The sequence below is a fragment of the Sprattus sprattus genome (assembly GCF_963457725.1).
Source record: "Sprattus sprattus genome assembly, chromosome: 13".
In the NCBI taxonomy this organism is placed as follows: Eukaryota; Metazoa; Chordata; class Actinopteri; order Clupeiformes; family Clupeidae; genus Sprattus; species Sprattus sprattus.
In genome coordinates this window covers 12,254,808-12,266,370 of record NC_137911.1, presented here as the reverse complement: position 1 = coordinate 12,266,370, position 11,563 = coordinate 12,254,808, and the positions used below count along the sequence as shown (strand labels likewise).

The following is an 11,563-nucleotide window of genomic DNA, read 5'->3' as shown; positions in this document are numbered from 1 at the left end:
ACACAGTGTCCTTCTCTAACCTGAAACATACAAACGCACAGGGGAAGGAGGTGGATGAGAAACTAATGAGTTATGAACTTTTCTTGTACATAATTACATGGAGACAAAAAGACAGACACTCTGTTGTTGGCATTTGTCTAGTAGCTCTAGAAAATATCTTCACTGGAACAGTTTAAAAGTATGACTATTTCAAGCTTCTGCATGCACCAATTACTTCTGCCCTAGGCCCCATGGGTTGGCATAAAAATAAGACTGTTAATTTCTATGTTTAGGCAATTGTAGGGGCATTTGTAAATCAAGCTTATTCTAACCAATTAAACACCAAGTAATATAACGACGCCACACATACCAACACTCGAATTCGTATGAGGACATTATAAACACATATTATTCAGGGCAATGGTACACATTTGAAACAACCAAATTCGTCCGGAAACCCATCTGAGGGGGTATAATTTAGGTGGGACTTGTTGCCATTTGCACCTGCAGCGACTACCGACTGTAATGTGCAAGCACGATAACGAGTTTAAACACACTGAGTTTTGCTGCCATTGCTTCTGAGTCGTAAACGTCAAACCGCCCACGTTGACTTGATGTGAAACAATTCGTGGCAAGCTGTGACAATTGAGAGGTGAAAAGTATATCCAGGGATTCTAAAGACACTGTAGAAATACAGGGATAAAAAAAAAACTCCCTCTAAAAGATGGCTACCCATTCGCTCCTATTGTGAGTGGGCGGCCAGCTGGTCCCAGCCCGGTGCGGCTGTCCTGAGCAATTTTCGGTTAGACAGCGCAGGAATCACAAATGAAAAAAAAAAATACAGTGCTGGATGCACATTTGAGATATATAGCTAATATGTGTGTTCGTGATACGATTTTTTTTTTAAATAGAACTACCACGTGCCTACGTATTTTCCACCTTCCCATTATACATATCGGCTACTAAACTTACCTTCGTTCTAAAGTGCAAGTTAAGCTAGCTAGCAGCCGTTGGATACTGAACGATAATGAGGCTCGCAAACTTCGCCGGGTGTTTTGACGGTCTGTGCACAGTTAAGGCAGAGTATCCACGTACCAAACTGAAACAATTTATAAAGTCGGGTTTCCATCCTACAATAACTCTAGTTCTAAATGGCTGCAAGGTTACATGGCCGCTCAGTTGTTGACCAAGGAGGTATTGAGTTGTGCGTACCCATGGCTGGCTTGCAAGCTAACTTTCAAATATTTGCAATGCAAAACTACCCTGCCAATGCAACGCTTATTTAGCATATGTATTGCAGTCATTAAGGATAATAGGTATGGAGTGGCAAAACATAATCGTCGATTTCCCAATGAAAGGAAAGGTTGCCAGGCTTTCACCTTACCCACGGTATCTTAATGACTTAAAAAAAAAAATCAGCCATCTCAAATTATATCAGTCACACTATACAGCTTTAACGGTAGCTCGCTAAATTGACGTTTCGCTCAAGTAGATCAAGGCGCACGGCTAACTTAACGCCAGGCAGCCAGCCAGTTACACTGTATCTCGTTAATGAAATCGGCAACATTACAGGAATGAAATGTGACATAAACCACATTTATTTAAACCGATGCATACCAGTGATTATAATATAGCAGGAACACAACACATATTCAAACTTAGCTAATGTGCGTTATGTTACCACGAATACTACAACCAACAATCAATTTAAAACATCAAACCATATATATGCTTGATATACTTGCTGACCAATCACCCAGTTTCTAATTTTTATATTCTGCACATCTTCACAATCATCACTTACGTTAATGATGACTGACCAAATAGAGATACTCGGCTGGCCAACTTACAGCAAACATCTTACATCTAATGGAAATGTTAGCGAGCTAACGTTAACCAGTTTAGTCATATACCAAGAGACAACAACATACCCGAGAAGTGATTAGTGTAAAACAATATATTCTGATGAATTACACTTAAGATTCAGAATGACTACAGATAACATGATATCTGCATGAAACATCTGTAACGTTATCACATTCTGAGCAGTAAGGTTAATTAAATAGCTACATTTGGCAAGCTAGCTAGCTTCTGCAGTGCTGATAGAGCGGTTTATGGCATGACACGCTAGCAAGCTAGCTACAGACACGATGCCATAACACTCGATTTCATTCCCCCTTACGCTTTTAACCATACAAAGGTTACAGAGATCAAATATTTATTGTTGATTAAATGTATGAATCATCTGGTCTACAAGTTAATGGAATATAACCTGTCTGCCGCATCTTGGAGACGCCGACTTCCATTCAACTCGAATCAATGCTTGCGGGAAACTCTCTTCCCAATCAGCGCGAAAAATACTCACTTTCGATTGGTCGATCCAGGCGCAGAGTTTAACCGGCCTTTTCAAAATTCAACCTTGCCCTCCACAGTGTCTCTAAAACACATCGTTACAATTATATTGAATTAAGCTGCACAGACATAGTGTCATTAATATTACACCTTCATCGATATGATTTCTATTTTGTCGTTCAACACAGACTTAATCCAGTGGATGAGATTCTGTGTTTCGAGAAATGAGCGAAGATGGACGGGGCGTCTATTGGAATTACGTCATGAAAAAGGGATGGTTGCGGTTAGGGTTGCCAGCTAGATAAATAAACTCCACATAACCAGAGCCCATCTTTCTGTCAAGATTAAAAATTATCTGTTCGTGCATTCAATCTAATCGTATGATCTGATAAATTCATGAATCAATGATATTGACATTGTTAAGTGATTTGAATATTTTTTACTCAAGTAGACGTATTGGTGGAATGTATGGTTAGTGGATAAAAGCATCTTCCGTATAACTTAAATACGCTAATTTATGATTTTATTAAACTTAAAAATTGTTGATCACTTTCCTGACCTATGAATCTCTTCCATATGCTGTGGTGTTGTATTCATTTAATCTTCTTAGTCCAACCAAAACATCCAGATAGAACATCAAACATACACAATAACAATGATAATAATAACAACAACAATAATCAAGGTCAAATAATAACTTATCTGGTACTTATATTACTTAAAACGTAAATTATTTTCATGTGGTAATGAAGTTCTGGGGAGTATGTTTTAGTGTTTTCGCACGACATCTGGCAACCCTGAAATTAGCGCCTTTCAATGTCAAATCTGCCACAGTTACCCAAACATCATTATACATCTTTTTAATTTGTTAAGTAACATTGTAAGCACAACAGGGAAGGAAGTTGTAGCTTTTTTTTTTTTTATCCCTTGCAATCACTGCCTTCTTCTACCAAGCAATGTTAATAAGTTATGCAAGTGTGATGACATTAGCAACGCGCATTTGTCTCACATTGGCAATCATAAAGATTTTGAGCCAATTGAAAGTCAGTTCGCAGTACTGCACGCGAAAATTCTGTTCCCAACACTTTGATTTCATTGGCTGTGATACCAGCCATTCATAATAGGGCGGAGCCCCTGCCAGTTTCTCTGTCAGTACTGTCTATAGACAGTAAGAAGGGTACTGTCCTGTCATCGTCGAGTTGTGCTGGAGCAACGGGGAACTCCAAAGTTAATAAATACACCCTCTGTCGGTCGTGTGAGATTCAGTGAAACGGAAGCAAATGACTACTGTTCTTTTCATTAAGTTGCTTTATTGCTTGAACCAATGTGGAGAGGGAACAAGGACATGGGGCAAGAACTTCGGTTTATGACTGTAGCTGCGTCAGACCACTAATTCCCACTTTTCTACGGATAGAGTTAGCTCATTACATGTTTTTTTTTTTATACAGAGCAACGGAATCACAATGGCTTTAATTTTGTTCTCGAGATCTCGGGCTCCATTAATGAAAACATCGAGGTCGTTAAAAAACGAGTTCAGAAAAGGTAAGAAGTGGTCTTTTAAAGTTGTTACCACCATATCTTTCGTTATTATAACTTGAACTTTTCTTTATTTTATATAAATGATGATAACGGGACATTGGTCTAACGTTACTAGCCAACGTTAGCTAACATTAACTGGGTCTGTAAGGACTGGCAATGTAGTGACCATCAACTTACAGAAGACAGGTTAACTTATCAGAATGTATCACACATCTACAAAGTGCAATATCATAACTTATGTTGACCACGTATCTATTGTTGACGGGCTGGACTTGTTATGTACCGGCTTTGGCAGGGATTTAACCGGCTGCCACGACAGTAAAGCGGTCTGTATCAGAAAGTTCATGACCTAGCTAACGTTAGCCACTCACTTAGTCACCGTTAACGATGATGATGTTAACGTTTGTTAGCTACTTTAGATCAAGGGCATGGCGATTCACAACCCGATTGTCTGATAGACTATATATTGTTTTCATAAGTCTAGAAATGTTAAAAAGGCCCTTGTCTTTTAAGTATCCCTTTTTTCATTTGTTTAAACCAGGTAACGTTATAAATCGCTGACGTGCGGCTTTGCATTGTGCTAAGGTACAGGCAATAAATACCTGACAACGTGTAAACACGTGTTTGTCCTTTATGTCACAATTGACAAGTTAGGCCCTTTACCTAAATACTGTATGTACATTCCAGAAAGACTGGTGTTGTTACATGGATGAAAGCATCGCAATTCGTGTGGTCATTGTTGGTGTCATACAGAAGACATTTCTATAATAGGAGTAATGTTTGACCCTCACCATGTAAGTTAACGTTATATTGATTAATTCCAGACAGTGTTCCAGGTTTGCATTTGAAGCAGAGTAGCTAGCGTAAGCTGCTTTGCAATCAAAAGATTGCGAATCGAAATGTTGATAATTAGACGACTCGACACGACTTCAGCGACTTGTTCCAATGTGTGCTCCTTCCTTATACTGTTCATTTCCCCCATCATCGAAATCAATAGTTCTTGAATGCTTTAGTTGGGTTGTTTTGAATTTTGGTTAAAAGTAATGCGACGTCAGAGAACTAGCTGACGTTACCTATCTAGGTAACAACCGATCCAAAATCTTGGATCTCTAAAACTGAAAATGTAATGTCATATCATGGCATGTTAGACATTGTCATCCTTTCCGTTTTCTTTATTTATCAGAACAAACTGCGGTTGCTGCCGCTTCTAAATATTATCTGCTTAAAGACTTTGACAAGCTCAGACACCGAATATAATGACATAGAAATGGTACCTAGACAGAATTATTTAAATTCTGACGATGAACATAGAGCAGGTTTAGGGTGAATATCTGTGTTTGTGTCCTTTTGAAACGACATGCATCGCCTATGAGGGAGAATGGTGAACACCGTCACCCGATCCAATGCGAGGTTATTTGAGGACACCTCAGTTCCCCACTGTCTGAAACGAGGCCGCTGCAGTCTGCAATGGCGGTGTTGCTCAGTGCATCGCAGGATAAAAGCAGACAGGCATACCTCGGCATACATACTGAATGATAAAGCTTGTGTTGCATGTTTATCACAAAGGTGGGGACATTCTTATAAATGCGGAGATAATTATTATAGGTTGAAAGTAATTAAGATGTTTAGTTTGTGGTTGTGGTTTTTGTTGTAGTATGCAGGTAGGGGGCTGCCCATTTTTAGGTCAGCCAAAAAAAAAGCATCTCCTTATCCCAGTTTGTGATTCAGACAGAACTGCAGCGTCACCCAACACCGTTAGCTTCCAAGTAAAGCTTCTAGTAAACAGCTCCATTTCACGTTTAAAGTCTCCTTTAAAGTGATGGGAGGTGGGTATTGTGAAATTAATTATTAGACAGAACAAATGCTAAATGGATGATTACTTCATCGTGTGTGGTGAAATGATACATTATACTATACTGTTGGTTTACAGATACACTGCTGATAATGGAGTGAAGCTCGTTAGGGTCTATGCATGTTAGTGATCTCTGATTAGTTACAGTCCCAGTATTTAGGGCTGAGATCGCTGAGATTGCCACTGAGGTGTCAGCAAACAACAGGCCGGCTAGCATTACAACATTAATCAGTCACACTAATGGACTGGCTCCACACCTGTACAGGTAAACATTAACTTGTCTCAGCACACAGACAGAGTTGCCTGGAAGGCCTATGGACTTGAACACAGTGCATTCTCAAATGGCCTAAGTACCTTTCTTTATAAAATCAGTCCACACACACTCAAATAACTGCCAAGTCGGTCCTCCTTAATTGCAACCTATGTAGCTGTATTATGTGTTGTAAACAATGCGATCCAAGTCAACCGTCTGCCATTTGACACTAAAAATGGGAGTTGTGCTCGTAGATATGTGTTTGCTGCAGTTGTTGTCATTGGTCATCCTAGTACAGCCACACACGTTGCTGGTAGGCAAACCAGAACATGTTGCTGTTGTCATGGAGGCACAGATTGCAGTGTTCCATTTTAAAGCATAGTTGGCATTGGTGTTTGTACATGCTCAACATTCGCACCCATGCAGGTGATGTACAGCCTATCAGAGTAAGCTCCTCATCTGAAATGGAGCCAATAAGCAGGCCTGCTGGGACGTGGCCAATGAGAGTGAGCTAGACAGCTGCCTGGGTCACAGCTAGTCTGAGCAAGCCGTCCTGCCTTGAGAGACTAAAATAAAGATGTCAAGACGGCTGCCTGCTCCATCAGAGAAAATTAAGATTCACTGAAATTGTTATTGAATTATCTAGGAGAGTGCAGTGAAGAGTTCAGTGTAGACTCTTTTAAAGGTTCTCTGAGAGCTTCCAGTCTTCCATTAGTGTGTGTGTGTGTGTGTGTGTGTGTGTGTGTGTGTGTGTGTGTGTGTGTGTGTGTGTGTGTGTGTGTGTGTGTGTGTGTGTGTCATATTTATAGGCTGAGTTGTGTAAGACAGTAGTAAACTTCATGAATACTGCCCTGAAGCACATCTTCAACATAGAGGCGTAAAGCTTAGGCGTGTTTTCCCACCTTCATGTGTACAGCTTGAAGTCAATAACATAGTTTTGTTGTATCTGTCCATCTGTTGCACTCATTAGGTCTAGGTTGTTGTGCAGCAGACTATTTGACAAAGGTATACATTTTAACCAGACCAGAAGTCATCAAACGTTCAAACCTCCCACAGCATTGCAGGGCATTCATTATGTTGAAATGCCCTTGACTTTGTCTCAGATTTTTTTCTCTGTGTCTTTCTGTGACGTACAGCAGGTCGGGCCACCACATTAACTTTCCTTCCCTCCTGTCTTCTTCGACATGGCTCTGTGTGTGTGTGTGTCGGGGCTGAGTGTGGAATCATCGCAAGTATTTTTATGGTTCTGCTTCACTGGAGCTCAAAGGCCTCAGTGTGCCCCGGTTTGTGTGGCGTGTTATCATGCTCAGAGAGGAGGCTGCTCGCCGTGATAAGAGCAAAAAACACACACACACACACACACACACACACAGAGTGAGAGAGAGAAGCCATATAAGTTACTGTACATGTGGATGGTATCATTTTGTGATGAGAAATAGATGAAAAGACCACTCGACACAGAAATAGAACTGATCTGTAGATAGAGGATACGACTTCAACAATGAGGCCTATGGACTATATGGAATAAAGACCTGAAGGTCACAGTAAGACCCAGACACATGTACTGAGCTGGCACAGAAAGTGTAACAGAGTCCACCCTGTCACAACTGATCCGTCTGGCACAACTTCCTTCGGGAGAAAAGCTATTGAAGTCTGCCTGCTTTGCCCTAGTTTACCATGAGGAAAGCCTACAGCCACCCAATCATGCTCAGCTCTGACCGTTTCCATTCTTGCTCTGTGTGCCCAACAATCAGCTACCCCTTCTTTGGAAAAGCACAAGACCTTACTAGTTTCTGGTATAGAAAGCTGCAGCATTTCTCAAGCTAGAGGATGTTTGTCTAATGTTATACTTGCTGGATCATCCCTGTAAGGAGACATGGTGGAAAGGCACTAGATAGAATGAGCCTGATACAGGCTTTCCCACTAGACTGTGATGATGTCACAACAACTCAAGAGCTGTGTTTTTCCACTTGGGTGTTTTTTGATGTTACCATAGCAACAGTGCTCTACAGGCAGGCAGGAAGTATGAGGACCACAGAGTTTGAGTTTGAATGAGAGTTTGTGTCGGCTGTGTGCAGCCACACCCCAAACCCTGCACAGACTTATGGGTTTTATTCTGAAACAGCTCTCATTGCCTGTATGTTGCCGTGGTGTTACTGCAGAATGTGAATGCCAAGTTGGTGGCCTGTTCTTGGAATATGTGTCAGGCATAATTCCATAAAGGAACCCTTACACCCGAAGACAGAGCACAGCTTAGTCTAGCTCATGGCTCATTCCTAAGATTAGTGTGTTGAGGAGGCGGTCAAAGGTTTGCCAGCAGTGTATTCTTCGGCCAATTAAAGTGTTCAGCCTCACTGCATGCGCGCACACACACAAGCACACACTCACTCACTCAATCACAAACTCAGGTCTTAATGGCAAGATAATTTCACTGTGGGACAACTAACAATTAGACCTATGTCTTTACATTGTATTATAAGTCTCCCATATTCAAAAATACAGCTTTAGTTTTTCTTTAAAGGGTGTATGGTCATATATAGGCATTGAGTAATAAGTGACTTTGTTAAATATCAAACAGTAATGAGCAGGTACCAGCATCGTCCTATCTGGTCAAGTGCCACCATTGGGCAGCATTCCAACTGTGCCTTAGCATTTAGCACCATGGATGCACTTGCCCTCATATGGGCCCCTCTGAGGTTCTCTGGCAAAGTATTTACCAGTAGACTGATGCCATGTTCTGCTTTACTTCCTGACCATGGTATCAAACTGCTACTGTATGTAATATGCGCTTCTCATTTTATACATCGGACATTGGACAATATGGGCAGTTGGCCCTTTTTATTTCAGCCAACTTCTGATAATGGTGAACACAATGTGTATTCTGATTGATTATCTAGGAGGCAGAAAACTGATGAAACAATGTTTTAAACTGAGCAAAGCATACATCAGCTCATCATAGCCCAGGCGCACTATTGTAATCTCTTTTCCAGTTGAATACTCCAGTTCAACTAGCAAGCTCTACATACAGCAACCCACTAAGATGCACACACACACACGGATCCTAGGGTTAGCAGCATTTCCCTTGGGGGCAAGTAACAGCTTTTCCTCAGGACTTCCCGTTTCCTAGTGAGATGGACCAGGGGGCACTGGATCAAAGGTCAAGGAGGGAAAGTAAGTGAGGGAGAGACAGGCAGGATGGACGTAAAAGGAAGGGATAGAAAGAAAGGACAGAGGAAGGTGGAGAGCCGATTAGGCAGGTGAATCCACAGCAGAGACGGCTTGTGCTGTGTGTTACTGTAGTATATCCTGTAGGTTTAGACAGTGGGAGGGGGCTGGGGATTTACAAGTCTGGAGTAAGGGTCTTGTTTTTCAGACTGGATGAACTAGTGCGTACAGAATAGGATTAGAGGGTCTGGTGGGTTCATGCTAGTGCTCCCCCTAACAGATGGGTCAGGAGACTGACCACTTGTATGTGTGCGTGTGTGTGTGTGTGTGTGTGTGTGTGTGTGTGTGTGTGCGTGTGTGTGCGTGCGTTCCCAGTGTTTCCAGATGATACAGTATAGGGGTTTCCACAATAAAAAGGTCAGGGCTAATTTTGTCTTACCCCCACCACTTCTTGCCCTGACAATAACCCTGTAGTGGATGGCAGTTAAAGGTGCAGTATGTAGGTTTTATGGTCATCTATTGGCTGAAATGGAAGATAGTAGTCATAATTATGTTTCCATTAGTGTGCAATAACCTGTGAACACACAGTTTTAGTAAGTTTACAATGAGCCATTTGTATCCACGTAGGGAGCGGGTCCTCTTTCACGGAGTCATGTTGTGTCACTATGTTTCTACAGTAGCTCAGAACAGACAAACCAAAACACTGGCAGTAGAGAGGGCCTTTCGCATTTTTATAGCACCTTACACTAACAGCCACCATACCTTCTCCTACACACTTGGAAAGGGAGAGGTATTCAGTTGGTTATGATCTGCAGCCACGTTGCTAGATGCCTATAAATCCTTTTAAGAATGCTGCTGTATTCATACAGTACATGTGAACATCCAGTGTAGTATGCATGCACACGTGCGAAGATACTGTATGTGAAGAGTGTTTTACGACTACAGGATTAGCTCTGCGTCCAGCTCATAGATGCTGAAGGGGTTAAAGTTCTAAGTCTACCACAGGTTCTGCTGTAGCGCCACAAGGTGCTGATTAACCTTTGAACTGTGAGAGATTTCATCGGCTCACCACTGGAATAAGTGATTGGACACTTTGCCCTGGACAGTGGCCCTAATGGCTAACTCCACCCCCGCTCCAACTCCACTGCATATTTTTGAAAAATGCTAAAAGGCGGGCAAGGCGCTGAGGGAGGGGGGCGTGGGGGGTTGGAAGTGTAAGCTCCTATGAATGATGAGTGTCAATCAGCAACTGAAAATGAGACTCTCGGGGTGATGCTGGGGGAGGTGGGCCGCCTATGTCATGACGTGGATATGGACCAAACGGTTGTAGATACATCAGCATTGTCCTTGCAAGGCTCAGGGTTATATAAAACAGAAGATGGATTGTTGAGCTACTTTCCAACCCATATATTCCAAACACATACAATTTTGTCAATATTAACATCAGCATTGATGTGTTCACATAGTTTAGTCCTATTTTGTTTACAGCTAAAAAAAACACACATTCTAAGTTGGAGTTGCACTTCAAGTGTAATATCATGTTTGAACATTATTTACTATTTCACAACTGAATACAAGACAGAAGAACATGTATGTTATAGATCCAGCTATGTGGTGAACATCAAGCTAATGTCTTAATACTATGATAACTTCATAGTGGTTGTCAATCCATCACACAAATTGATGAATAAGTTGTCATTTAACATCAGTGGTTATTTTCTGCAGCTTTTTGTGTGGTCAATGGTAAATGGCTGTTTTTGTGTTGATTTCGCAATTACAGAATCGTGAAAAGCTGAAGGGACTGCTTAGAGGGTCTGTGGGATCTCTAGGTTCTGCTTTTACAAGAGTGCCATTGCCAGGCCTGATGGTGAAGGCTTTGCCGATTTAGTTCCCATAGTGTAACTGTATACTTTGTCAAAAATGTTGTCCCTGTACTCAGTGGGTTTCAGGCACAGACCCTGAGTCTATATCCCTACAGATTCCAACCGCCTTAGATCCAGCACCAGCACCGTCTGATCTAGAACAATCTGAATAGACATTGCCGTGGCTGACGTCTTAGCAAGCAACCTCTCTTTGACTCATACACATTTTAGCAAGCCCAGCTACACCTCAGTATTTGGAGTGTCTGTAATTAGCCCTGGCCTGTCTATGTTTTTTAGGTCAGTGCACGATGCATCACTGATGATGTTATCCAAATGCTAGTCTTAAGAAGTGAAGGAATGTGGTCAGATCTCTCTGGTACACTCAAAAGTAAATCCTTTATGAGGTTTTGGTGTTACAAATAGTAATCATTTAAACCTTGAGCTTTTTTTGCCTGATGTAACAGTATAGGGCTTTCTCACACCATCACAGCTTGTGTGCTGAATTAATATCACCATGGCAACCTCCAGTGTAGCGAATGGAAAACCTGTGCCAGTATGTGA

At 41.6% G+C, this 11,563-nt stretch overlaps 1 protein-coding gene across 4 annotated transcripts in view; it reads left to right on the top strand.

The window, feature by feature from the left end:
• The first annotated feature begins 3,518 nt into the window (after positions 1-3,518).
• letm1 (leucine zipper-EF-hand containing transmembrane protein 1) overlaps positions 3,519-11,563 on the top strand; it is a 28,193-nt gene continuing 20,148 nt past the window's right edge. For all 4 annotated transcript variants that reach the window (XM_080850615.1, XM_080850613.1, XM_080850614.1 and 1 more), the window contains exon 1: positions 3,519-3,873. In XM_080850615.1, coding sequence (XP_080706741.1) covers positions 3,795-3,873 — 79 coding nt within the window. In that variant the 5' untranslated portion in view covers positions 3,519-3,794. The remainder of the gene's footprint in view (positions 3,874-11,563) is intronic.